We start from the raw sequence: 13,264 nt of genomic DNA on the forward strand, positions 1-13,264 counted from the left end.
AAAAAAAGCGTCTTTTATTCAACAAGGACAAATAAAATGGATCACAATTCTTTTTTTTCTTTTTTTTTAGCATACAAAATGTTCTTTTAACATAAAAAACTGAAAAAGAAATAATACTAAGAACCATTATTAATAATTACATTGATGCATTTAGCAGACACTTTATCCAAAGCAACTTACAATGCATTTAGGATATACATTTTTTTTTTTTTTACTAATATGTGTGTTCCCTGGGAATTGAACCCACAACATCTTCGTTGCAAATGCAATGCTCTACCCCTGAGCCAGGAACTGAGTTAAATTATGTTTAAAATATATAAACACAGAAACGTCATCTTAAATTATAACAGTATTTCACATTATTATTCGTTTTTTTTTTTTTACTGTATTTTTGCTCAAATAAATGCAGCTTTGGTGATACTTTTTTCTAAAACAAGTGTACAACAATTTTAAGCTTTTGCCCCATGATGTATAAAATATGAATATAAATGATCTACAATTAACATGCAGAAGGTTTCAACATCTGTTTAATATAAGAACATAATATCATTACAGAGGACAAAACTAATGTTTTCAAATGTTAAGATTATGAAAAACAATATTCTGTTTGAGGTCACGTATGAGGCCAAACGTCTCATTTTGCTGGAACTATATTCAAGCAGACATTCAAGATGTAGGAAGGCATTTTAAAAAAGGTTCAGATTAGTGAAACAAGTGTTTGTGAAAGGTCAAGCTCTGGACATTAGGTTGTACACACATACATGCACTGCATGGCCGGCGGTGCCACTCGTGGTTAGTGATATCATTATGGCAGTTTTGCGTGGAGGGATTAGGGCTCTCTCGCTAATGGAGAGTGACAGTGGCTCCTTGTTGCCGAAGCATGCTGCCCCGGAACATTTGGAGGTGGGGTGAGCTGGGTGGGGGGCATCGGGGGGTGGCCCGTTCACCTCTACAGCACCAGTGTGCCGTTAGATCAGGTTTTTTAGTGAATTAAATACATTCATTAATATTAATCTTTAAATTATACATTATTAATAGTGCACAACAGAAATAATAGTATTTGACTGGGTAAAATGAGTGCATGCTGCTTTTTGATTCAGTTGCTGATTTATAAAAAAAACACACTAAAGATGTGAAGAGATGTCTTTTGAGGAGTCTGCTGAGGTCTTTTCTGTCTGTGTTTGCTGCAGGCTTTGACTTTGAGGATTATGAGGTCTCCATAGGGAACAGTCTTCTTAGGATGAACTGTTGGGGGAGGGGCTTCCATATGAGTGTTTTCTGGTCCACTAAGCAGCAGATACAAACAAGCACACACACACACACACACACACACACACACACACACACACGCACTGACCCACTCTCGATCTCTACGGCTCCTGGTATTTGGTGCTGATTATTGACAACTGCTGACTGTATGGTGACTATTTCTGACTCTCTTTCCATCAAATTTTGTTTAGGTTCATTGGCTTAAATGCTGGAAAATATATTTTACGTTAAATATAGTATTATACTTATATATATTAAAGTTCTAATATATTATCTTTAAACATTATGGGGATTTTGGGACTTATAATATAATAGATATATATAATAAAATAAATTCATATACATCTATAATTAAAATTTGGGGTAAAATGTCTCATTTATTGTACAAAGCTTGTTTTCAATTCAATTCAGTTACAGTTTCTGCTTAACTTCTGCTGTCTACTTAACTCCATTATGAGTCTAATACCATTTATTTGGGCTGCTATGATTTGTTCTCCTATGCTCTCTACAGCATTTGTTTCAACAAAATGACAATAAAACAATATGAAATATTATTTTAAAATAGTTTAGAATAACTGTTTACTGTTTTATTTTATTTTAAAATATTATTTATTTTTGTGATGGCAAAGCTGAATTATCAACAGCTATTACTGCAGTCTTCAGAGTCACATGATGATAATTAAAAAGTTTAAAGAACAGCATTTGTGTGAATGAAACCTTTTTTTTTCTTTTTTTTTTTGCAAAAAATCTATATTTAAACATTTGTTTTCATGTTTTCAACAAGGTTTGGAATGCATAACCTTATGAAAAACTGACACAAAACAGATTAAATGAACTCCAGCCTGTGCTGATATCAAAATACGGTATTAAAAAGCTGATAAAGTTTCTTCGGGTCAAAGCTTGAAATGAGGAACAAAGAGAAACAATGACGAGTACATAGATCAGTTGTGAGCTGCACTCCTACTCTACATTAAGATTTTCGATCTCTTTCCACTACGCAATAAATTCGCTTAAGTGGGTATCTTTCGTTTTTCGCATTTTGCTTAAGTGGGCATCTTAATGATGAACGGGTTAATAGCATTACTGGCTAATGTCAGGGAGGTAAAAGGGCCCTTATTGGACCATGTGTGTGTACCAGAGTGTACTGGGGGCTGTGGCGTGTTTCCTGGAGGAGCTGGATGATGCCATTACGTTTGAGAAAATGAGCTCAGATCACTTAATTAGCAGTAAATAAGTGCTTAGCTGGGCCAGGAAATCCAGTCAGGGTCAGAAGCTTTTCAAGGACTTGATTTGGGTTCAGATTTCCATCTGAAAGAGAACATCAATAGGAGCCATGCACCAAAAATTGTTCACTAAGATGAGGCAGGGGAATTTATTGATAGTTATGTAATAATTATAAATGTAATTTCAAAATGTCAATCATTTATGGAAATGATAGCATATGAACTGCTAAAAGGGACATAACAGTACAGCATGAATTTCCTCCATGCAGTAAGCATTGTTAAAGTGCATAAAAATGTCCTAAGCCTTTAGATGATAAACTGTTTTCCCCTAAAGAACTTTCCAGTCATTTTTGTGATGTCAAACTTCTAAAAGCTCTCTCTCTCTCTCTCTCTGTTTCCCTGCAACAGCTCAAATTCTCACACAATGTGTGAAACTACAGCTCTAAGGCACACACAAACAAACACACACACATGCGTGTATGCATGCACATATACACATCCACTGCATAACTTCCATACAAAATATATGCATGAAGTACTACGTCATATCAACACAAAACACATTGCTGGGGATGAACATTTTATTTCAGCTTCATAAGAAGTTTCAGAAAACACCTTCACAAAACACAGAAACTTTACATTTGCCAGGGTAAAGCAAACTGCTCAATACATTTAAAAACGCTTTACAAATAAATATCAGCAATCACAAATTGTGAACTTAATTCATCATTATAAATAACTGAAACATGAATTTCACAACATTTAACGTTTTCTTTAAAATGACCATGTTTCACTCATGAAATTTCTTATTGCATGGTTTACCTATAAATAAATGTCCAGCTGATGCCTCCGCTCCTCTCTGTCTCTCTCTCTCTCTCTGTATGTCTTGCCTTGGGCCATGACAGGATTGGTAACATCACTGCTCCCTTAACGGACTGTGACACGTGCAGTTTTTCTCATCAGAATAGAGTAATAATAAACAAAATAAAAGGACCCACATCTGAAGCTAGACAATGTGTAATAGGAAGTTTAAGAGTTCTAAATCTGGCAGTTTTTTGCATTTGGGTTTGTTAGTTGTTGCAGGCTACACCAGAATGTCCTAAGTGAAATAGTAAAAGAGAGGATTCTCCCTAAATTTTCACAGATTCTGACCACAGTGAAACAACCCACCTCCTTAACTGTATTCCCTTTTTTTTAATTCCTTGTGTAGTTGTATCTTGAAAAAATGGCAGTAATGGTAACCGAGATTCACGCATCTTTACCAGAAGATATGTGATACACGTACACAAAATCTCACACACACATCACTGAAGACTTAAGGGACATGCAAACGTTCATCACAGGGTTTAAGAGAAAATGTTGTCTATTTTAAATTATAATCTCTCATTTTTATCCCGAAATCTCATTAGTTTCCACTTGCTCCACAGTGATTGTATATATAGGACAATATTTGGCCGAGATACAACTGTTTGAAAATCTGGAATCTGAGAGTGCAAAAAAAAAAGATATATTGAGAAAACCACCTTTAAAGTTGTCCAAATGAAGTTCTTAGCAATGCATATGACTAATCAAAGAGTAAGTTTTGATGTTTTGATATACTCGTGCTCCAGGGTCACACACACACACACACACACACACACATATATATATACTCATTTAATATATATATATATATATATATATATATATATATATATATATATATATATATATATTGAAGTAGATGACAAAAAGCATGAGCAAATCTAAAATGTTATTATAAAGGGTATATATAAAATTATAAAAATATGTAAGAAATTACATACAAATATTTTTACCAATATTTGAAATAAGAATTGCAGCTACTATACTGCAAATTATATTAATTTGAATTTGTTGAATTGTATTATTATTTGTTATTTTGATGCTCTAGCAGAACTGAAAACAACAAATAGAATCATTTTAATTTGCTAGAAAACACAACAACAAGGTAGAAACTGTGAAGCAATACAGATGCAAACTTGTGATCTCAGGATAAAATTATGAGTATGTTACCACAATTATTCACAGACTCTATCATTCTTTTCCTTTTTCTCTGTCTCTCTCTCTCACACACACACACACACACACACACACACCAGGCATACTTGCTCAGCTCCCCCCACACCAGCTGTTTGGTTGTTGGTTTTGGCTGAATGATCGATTGCAAGCATAAAGCGAGAAATCAGTCATCATGCAATGTGACTGGACACCCACCTCACAGGTGTATTGTGGATACAGTTCCTGAGAGAGGTCAGTGGGGGGAACAAAAGTCCCACCCATTTCTTTAGCTGAAGAAAAGCTTTGGTAAGTTGTGCTGTCTGTATAAGAAGCCCACCTGAGGTCCTCCATGCCCACTTGAGAGCTTCCATACATGCAAGGCTGGTGCTGTGGGGTGTCCATACTGCAGGGGGCGCTATGCACAGGGGTTGCCCCCGGAGAGAGCTGGTAGGTGAAGAGGTGGTAGGTGGGGTCATGAGAGGGAGGGGTTTCAGTGAGGTTGTGGTCACCTGCAGACAGAAACACAAACCTGATTCAATCATTCCAGCAGAGACATGGTAAATCAGCTCTGGAATGTGGATTTTTTTTCCACTGCATGGTAAGGCACGGTACGGTTCGGTACAGTTCACCTTCGTACGGTTTTCCACTTGGTACAGTATCTGGTACCTGGTAATTTTTTTTAGCATCACTTCGGTTGAGGTTCCAAGTAAACCGTACCGTTAACAAAATGTGAGACGTAAACTCTGCTGATCGCTGATTGGCCGGAGAGAATCGTCACTACCTGCATCACTGAACTTGCAACACAAACACAAAATAACCGCTAGACTTAAACCAGCACAAACAGCTTAGGAGCAAACACAACTGTTTTGAACAAGCCCACCTTTTTTAACAACCCAAAAATAGCTCTTTCGTTGTCTGTTGAGGAAGTACAGACATTGCTCTCATTGATAGCAGAAGAGCAGATCCAGCGAGAGCTTAATGGGGCGACGCAGAATGAATTTTTTTTTTCACAAGTCATGGCAGTAGAGGTGAAACAAAACTAATGACATGTGAATAATCCATCCCACTCTAACGCGGTACTAAACTGTAGTAGAAACGCAAACCGAGCCAAGTCGAGCCGTGCCGTACCGTACTGAGCCGAGTCGTACCATGCAGTGGAAAAGCGCCAATGGCTGGTTGCTTAGAAGACTGCATAGAGCAGGGATCCTCAAATCTGGTCCACGAGATCCATTTTCCTGCAGAGTTTAGCTCTAACCCTAATCAAACACACCTGAGCATGCTAATCAGTGTCTTCAGGTTTATTAGAAAATCACAGGTAGGTGAGCTTGATCAAGGTTGGAGCTAAACTCTGCAGCACATTCGCCCTCCAGGACAAGATTTGAGGAACCCTGGCATAGAGCTTTTGAATTAATAATAGCATGCATGCTGGATTCCAGAAGGTTTACAGAGTGCTCTCTGTTACAGTCAGAACAGGGTCTAGACAACAAAAATAACTGAGTTTTGGCTCCTATAATAAAACATTTTAGAGCCAAATTACACTAAGAACATTTTTTTTTTTTTTTTTTTTTTGAAAAAAAGGAAAAGGAACTGTTAGTTTTGAGCCAGGAAATTATCTTTTAAGTTTATGGACAGTTTCACCCACAACACAATAGTATGCTATGCATTTTTCAAAATACATAAAGAACACATTTAAAAAGCCTTTCCTTCATACTAACACCCTATTTTACTGACTTCTCTGTCAAATTAGATAACTACTTGTAACAGAGACTTTGACTTGAATGTTATACATTTACTATCATGTCAGACTTTCAGAAGACAATTTACTGACTGGTTGTTCAAATTACAATGTGTAACTTTGTTTGGGTGACATGTTGCAACCATTATAAATCAACATTCTAACAAATAACAGCCAAAAAACACCCAAAAAAAACACAACTTGGTACTCTGTGAGGGTCCGTTGTGAACCCAGTTAATGGCTTTAAATAATTTTAATAACTAAGTAAGTCTGATTAAAACCTGTGTGAGTTTGAGGCTGATTTGTGATTATTTTTGATTGAATGAAAAAGAGCTCATTAGAGTCATTTGTTCATGAATCTAACATCTCAACATGGTCTACTTGTTGCATGCAGGAAAGAAACAAGTACATCATGTGCTATGAAGAGATCTGAAGAAATGCACACAAAGTTTTTTTGAATGACAAATAGATTTTAAATTATTGTTGCATTTTAGAAGTGAGAGAATGAGCTGTCAATTATAAACCTTAGTACTACGCACCCAATCTTTTGGTTTTTAACTTTATTGAACCTATTCAAAGATCATTGTCTAAAAAAAGTGGGATTAAGGATAAAATACAATTAAGAAACACTGAAATATATCAAATCAAATTCTAACTTATTATTACTTTTAAGCAAATTAGAAAGTTTTAAAATGTTAAATTCCACAAAAAGTTTACACATTTATGAAATTCACAGAAATTCAACCTCCTTGTTTTGCACCATGTACCTGAAATGTCAGAGCAGGTGTAGCCAGGACTGGACTTTTGTGTCACAGTGTATTCTGACTGAGAGATACCGGAGTCAGGAGACGGTGGAGCTGCACGCTGCCTTGCAGTACTACGTGGTACAAGTGGATACTCCTTACTGTGAATAAAGGGTAAAATATGCATTGATTCCTATAGCATGATCCAGACTAAATTGAAGAAATCAGGAAAATTTAATTTAAAGAAAGATGCAAAAGATATATTGAGAATATTTCAGAAGCCCAGTGCATTAGGGAACTTTTAGGGGAAAAGTCACAAAACACTAGCACTAGAGTTGATATATCAGGGTGTTAAAAGAGAGAGAGCAGGCTCATGATTTGCATTGGCACGGTGGGGCGGCAAAGGGTAACAGATATCATTTGCACACTACTGATCGTTTCTAATGAAATTTCTAAGCTAAGAGACAATTGCAGTAGCTAAAAATCTTTTCTAGACCCCCTTTCCAATCTGACTCATTCCTTCTTCTCTCTGTTTTTTCACTCTCTCGCTCAAAAACGCATTTACTTAGACACACACACATTAGCCCCTCAGTGACCTCTCTGTGTGACAGTGTGTTGTGGCGCTCTGCTCTTAATATTGTTACACTATAAATATCTCTCTCTTGTGTGTCACATTCAATACTGTCAACATGCAACACAAAGCTTTGACTTTTGTTCCTAAACCCTGCTAGTTATAAAAGGACAACATATTCTCCATGTATCTGAAACAACATCAGTGTTTACGAGATGCAACACACAATGACATGCAGGCACATAGGACATGTATAAATGAAGACTGAAAATAAAACAATGCATTAGTGATTCATCATTAATCATAAACAAACTCATGGTGCTGTTATGATCCACAAACATGAAATATTTTCATATGTGTGTTCCGTATATATTTTAAAGCTGTTTGTGGAGGTATGCATACATTTGATAAATGGTCGAAATGTCTAAACTTTAATGCTCCAACATATATTCTCGATACATTAGGCTTTATGCTCTTTGTTCTACAATATGTATTGATTTAAAAAAAAAAAACATTTAAATACAATTTTATTTTCTGTCTGTATGGGGGTGGGGGGTGGTTATTTTTCACGTTTCTCCTGTATCTGTATCCTGTTGTAGTTGTAAAAGTTCAAAAAACTGATTAAAATAAAATTAAAATATGCATGTTCCACCTTGGTGTACGGGACATGCGATGCAATTCGATATCATCATTTCCACGGAAACCTTTAGCAAATGGATTATTCTCAATCTTCAGCTGAGTGATCTAAAAAAAAAACAGAGGATTAAATATGAACTCTCTGCTGCTTTCTGCAAATGCATGCATTTATTCTATGATAACAGGGATCTTGCTGCTTACGGTGTGGTTCTGGTAGGACGTTACAGCGATGAAGGTTGTCTCAGGAAACGAGTGTGTGCAGAAACTTGTGTTGCTGGAGCCAAAGCTGTTCCTCTCATCTGCCTTCACAATGTGCAGGCGAGGCTGGTATTTATGCATGGAATTTAAAATGATCTGCAGCAAATAAAAGAAGAGATCTCCTGATCAACACATTGATTACATAGGGGTTTCTGCAGGTTTTATCTGGGTGAATTTAAGGTGTTTTAGGACCTTTTTTAAGAGAATTTGAAAAAACTAAATGTATTATATTAGCAACACTTCAAAATTTGGTTCGATTTAAAAAAAAAAAAGTATATAACCAATCTGCTCCTCTCAATATTATAAAGAAACAAATGTGATTCCTCAGTATTTTTGTCTTGTTATACAGTGCAATTGTTTAAAGATTTGTTTAAATCAAGATAAATTTACTTGAGAAGCAAAATTAAAGGAGATAAGAAGTATTCTTTCTGTGAAATGTATCATATTGATGCAATTTGTCATGAAAAAAAAGATCTGCTAATAAAAATAAAAAGTTGTCATGCTCCATTGACAGATATTTGTTGTTGTTTTAAACATAAACTCATTCTTCATTTTCCAGCTCAATAAATGTATCTTGATTTAAGGATGTTTAGAAATTTGTTTTGGAAAAGAAGACGAAGGAAGTTATTCATTTAGCATTGCATGCAACATTGACTTAATGAATGTAAGACTTTCTGCTCTGATTTTAGACATTTTTGGGCCTTATTTTATGGAAGGGTGAATTAAGACCCTTTAAAGACCCACAGAAACCCTGTTCCATGTCCGGTTCAAACAAACTAAGCTGTAAGCCAGTGCAGTGTTTAATTATGTTCATCAGTAAATAACCGATCAGATATGACTGGCATCATCACTGACATGTCCGAAAGGATCCAGGTGGTTGTTGGTGAGTTTAAGCTTCTGGAAAGAGACGAGCTGTCTCATCCAGTGAGCTCCTGAAGCCGGTGAGTCTGGGTGCACATACAGTCGGCCTGGAATCGCCGGCTCAGCTTTACCACTGATGGACCTACAGAGCAGATAGGACACAAAACGAGTTGATAAGGACTTTCTATCTGCTCCCCAATTCTGAGATAAAAGTTCAGGTTACAAAATAAACTTCTGTCTCAGTTGAGTTTCTCTGCTCTTTGTTGATCCTCCACTCAGTGAACGATATTCTCTAACCAAGGCTTATAATTGCATTATTCTTGCATCATTTCACATCAACACACAACAGAGTTAATTTGTATTTATGCTATGCATATCTTTCTCTTAGCATTCCTCCATACATTGATTTACCAACACCTGTCTGTATGTTCAACAGCTCAATAACCTTTCATACAATCATTCAATCACCATTCAAAATCTCTTAAATAAAATGCCTAGTTAAGAGTCATTGTTGAAAAAGAATAAGAAATGTTTAACTTTATATTATGTATTTTATTAGTATAATAGTTTGAATAAGTTATAATTTATTACTTTCTTACCATTTGTTATCTGCAAACTTATACCGATGCTCGTCGGCTGAAATAATGTCCATCAGTAAGATATATTTTGCTTTGGGGTTTAAGCCCGTTACCTTCACCTTGTAGCTGGGAAACATTCGTCTGTAAAAGATCAGTGATCCATTAGAGAGCCAATAAGAACAGTCAAATAATAATGGTGATAATAATAATTTTAATACAATGAGAGTATTGTCTTGTTTGTCAACATTTTCCTGATCCACGAAGTCATTGAATGTAATGACAAGAAGTATCACACATATTTAGAGAAATAAATTATTTATAATTTTCAGTTTTATTTAAAGTGTCCCACTCCGGTTATAAACGCTGGCAAAATGGGAATATATTTATTTAAAATAATAATAATAATAAATCCTGCCTCAACAGCATGTTTGAATATATTATTGCAAATTGTGCTCTGTTTCTCACTGTTGTCCTCCAGGGGCTTTTCCCTGCCTGGGGAAATTTGTGTTGAAAATAGACTGGTCCACGAACAGTAAATTAAAAAAGAAATATATTTTCTATCTTTATGCATTGTGGGGTAGAAAAAAATGTAAATTAAAAAGAGTCCCTCACCGGCCAGCTTTGGTGATGATCATCTCTGTAGTGACATCATGAAATTTCGCCCACAGATCTCTCTCGTGCAAATAAACTTTGATTTCCTCCATACCCTGCGCGCCAGGAGCGGAAATAAAAAAAGCAAAAACAATTAGTAATTACTGCTGTAACAATAACTTTTTTTCCTGCCTAAATATGCTGACAAATACAAACAATATAATACAAATGTATTAAAATAAAGAATGGGTTTTAATGGTTTTTTAACCAGTGTTTTCAATTAGTCCATAATGTTAATAATATTGAATTGTTAATAATATCGAATTTGAAAGCAAATTATAAAATATTCGCGTGTACATTTTGCAGACACACATACAACAGGAAATAATCAAAATGCACTACGTAACAAATAAAGCACTCTTGTATTAATCCGTGTGATGCTACAAAATGTCTATTTGCTTGTTATATAAACATTATTAATTATTTCGCAAATATGCCATCTTCCTAGTGAATTTCCAATGTGCAATAGTCTTAATAATTACACTTTAAATAAACAACTGGACCAATAGTATAATAATAATAATAATAATAATAATAATAATAATAATAATAATCATAATAATAATAATGCAATAATAATTTTTTTTTTTTTAAACCTGCCAGCAGAATTTTGGCCTCGCATTCTGCTGCGCGTGCACAGTTATGGCTGACCTGTTGGGAGAGCTGAGTTTGCTGCGGCGGAGACCCGGTTTTGCATCGACCATGATGACCGGAATCTTTCTCCTTCTCGAATCCCATCGCGGGGGAATCGTCTCCGGAACATGACTGATGAGATCCGAACTCTAAATTCGCCATTTCACCCGTTTGAGTTTAACTACGGTGAACTAAAAGATGCGCAAGGGAAATGGTAGAAATATTTTCATCAGGTGATCTCCAGAATTAAATAAATATAAATAGCCTTAATAAACACTAATCATCCAAATGATAGAAAAAATCCACATTTACTGTTATCAAATTATTGTGTAGCAACTAGCTACAAAAGTAGTAGATAGGCTAAATATATTTTGCCTTGGTACAATGATTTCCTGGTTCGCGCTTTCAGCGATTTTAGGACGCTTTGGTTCTTAATGTAAAATGTGAAGCCTTAAAATATGTAGGCTATATTCCGACTATCGTAAATTCTCGAATCGAGGCTGCTATAACTATCTCCATTTATTCCTACAGAATTAAATAACTTTATAATTTCCTCGCATGTAGGCTGGATTTTTGTCGTCTCTTACCTCATTGTATAATGAGCTTTCCGTTGCTGACTTAATTCCGAAAAAGACGCAATTTTAAATTCGTCCCCACTGATTTGTTTCTCCAAGTGGCCTATAATTTTTAAACTCCCTGAATACAAATAAAAATATCAAAAAAAAAAGAGTTTATGGCTTTTTAATCTCTCTCCTCAAACCCCTTCTCCGAGCTCTGTCCCTTCATCTGCCCTGTCTCACTTTTCTCCCTCCATCCATTCTCTGCACCCCCCCCCCCCCCCCCCCCCATTATGTGACGCTTTCTATGTCGTCACACCTTGTTCATTCACACACTTACGACACTCCATGTCCAAAAACTACACACGGCGACATAATTCACCATAAACACCCACATTGTGCGAACACCTCTAGTCCTCCAATATAAACCTGCTTGTTCCTATGCGCTTTCCAAATGCCCACACACAATTTAAGAACCGTCCTAAATAGCGTAAGAAGAGAAATTCGCTATATTCACAATATCTGGCGCAAGAATTTACGCTTAGACTCCAAATTGTTCTGTAAATATTCAGCGCTTTTTCGTCATCACCTCTATGCGCGACCTCCTCTAAAAGTTGAGGAGGTCGAAAGGAGGTAACTGGGCGAGCGCTCTGTCCTCTCTCTCTCTCTTTCACTGCTCGAGTCCGTGTATATGTGTTTGCTGGTGACAGAAAACAGCATTCCCTCAGTAATAACTTTGGAAATATCCTTTGATCTATTTATTAAACGAGCCGCGTGCCCGATCACGCGTGTTCTCGTCAAACAAAAAGCTCGTCTTATATCAAAACAGGCTTTCATAAATAAGACAAGTGGATAACAACAGCATAGCTCGCGGTGCGGAGCCGTGGGAACATTGCCCGTTAAGATAAGACGGTAATCGTGTGACGAGATAAAGTCAGGACACCACGGAGAGCGCGAGCTTGACTCAGTCATGGCACGTCAGTATTCGGATTAGGCTCGGTTTAATGAGACTTGGACAAATGACTCGATGATTTATCAGTTTTCCTCACAATTACTGAAATATGAATAACTTTATAATTGTTGAAAGGTGAATTTATTTCTCTTCGGATTCTATGATCTGTCAGTCAGAATAGAGCAATCTGTAACGTTAAACCAAACCTCAAACTATTTGCAATAATTTCTCAAACATTACATATGTCTACCAATATTATTTATATATATATATATATATATATAAAAACATTAAAAACAATTTTTTTTTTCAATTTGTTTCTTTTTAAATAACGGAATGCGTATTTATTTTACTAAAGGTTCTAACCTTTAAACCGTAAAACTAACAAATTGCGCCACCTAGTGCGAACATTTATTCCTACAGAATTATAACATTTGGTAAATGTTTAAAATTCTTGTGACATTGAAATATCTAATTAAATATTAGTTTTCAAAACCAATATGGCATGTTTTCGAATGTAAAAATAAAAGGCAATAATTTAAACATTAAAATGTTTACATTTATTTAAAAAAAAAGAA

At 35.7% G+C, this 13,264-nt stretch overlaps 1 protein-coding gene across 3 annotated transcripts; it reads right to left on the reverse strand.

Annotated features, from left to right (window-relative positions):
• Nucleotides 1-3,059: 3,059 nt before the first annotated feature.
• tbx5b (T-box transcription factor 5b) lies at nucleotides 3,060-12,001 on the reverse strand. 3 transcript variants are annotated; one of them, XM_026210695.1, is made up of 10 exons: nucleotides 11,765-12,001; nucleotides 11,196-11,368; nucleotides 10,506-10,600; nucleotides 9,915-10,034; nucleotides 9,310-9,457; nucleotides 8,398-8,550; nucleotides 8,213-8,304; nucleotides 7,014-7,150; nucleotides 4,849-5,020; nucleotides 3,060-3,427 (listed from the first exon to the last, which is right to left on the reverse strand). In XM_026210695.1, the coding sequence occupies exons 2-10, from the start codon at nucleotides 11,337-11,339 to the stop codon at nucleotides 3,409-3,411; spliced, it is 1,080 nt and encodes a 359-aa protein (XP_026066480.1). In that variant the 5' UTR covers nucleotides 11,340-11,368; nucleotides 11,765-12,001; the 3' UTR covers nucleotides 3,060-3,408. The 3 variants fall into 3 exon arrangements, with proteins under 3 accessions (XP_026066480.1, XP_026066478.1, XP_026066479.1); XM_026210693.1 differs by lacking the exon at nucleotides 3,060-3,427 and having other exon boundaries at nucleotides 4,215-5,020; XM_026210694.1 differs by lacking the exons at nucleotides 3,060-3,427; nucleotides 11,196-11,368 and having other exon boundaries at nucleotides 4,215-5,020.
• Nucleotides 12,002-13,264: the final 1,263 nt, after the last annotated feature.

Source organism: Carassius auratus, chromosome 30 (assembly GCF_003368295.1).
Source record: "Carassius auratus strain Wakin chromosome 30, ASM336829v1, whole genome shotgun sequence".
Lineage (NCBI taxonomy): Eukaryota > Metazoa > Chordata > Actinopteri > Cypriniformes > Cyprinidae > Carassius > Carassius auratus.

Coding starts and splice junctions, on each gene's coding strand:
- tbx5b (XM_026210693.1), bottom strand. CDS start 11,339: ATGGCGAATTTAGAGTTCGGATCTCATCAGTCATGTTCCGGAGACGAT. Junction 8,551..9,309: donor ACCTGGATCCTTTCGGACAT/GTCAGTGATGAT, acceptor TATTTGCTGCAG/ATCATTTTAAATTCCATGCA. Junction 5,021..7,013: donor CACCTGCTCTGACATTTCAG/GTACATGGTGCA, acceptor TTCTGTCTGCAG/GTGACCACAACCTCACTGAA.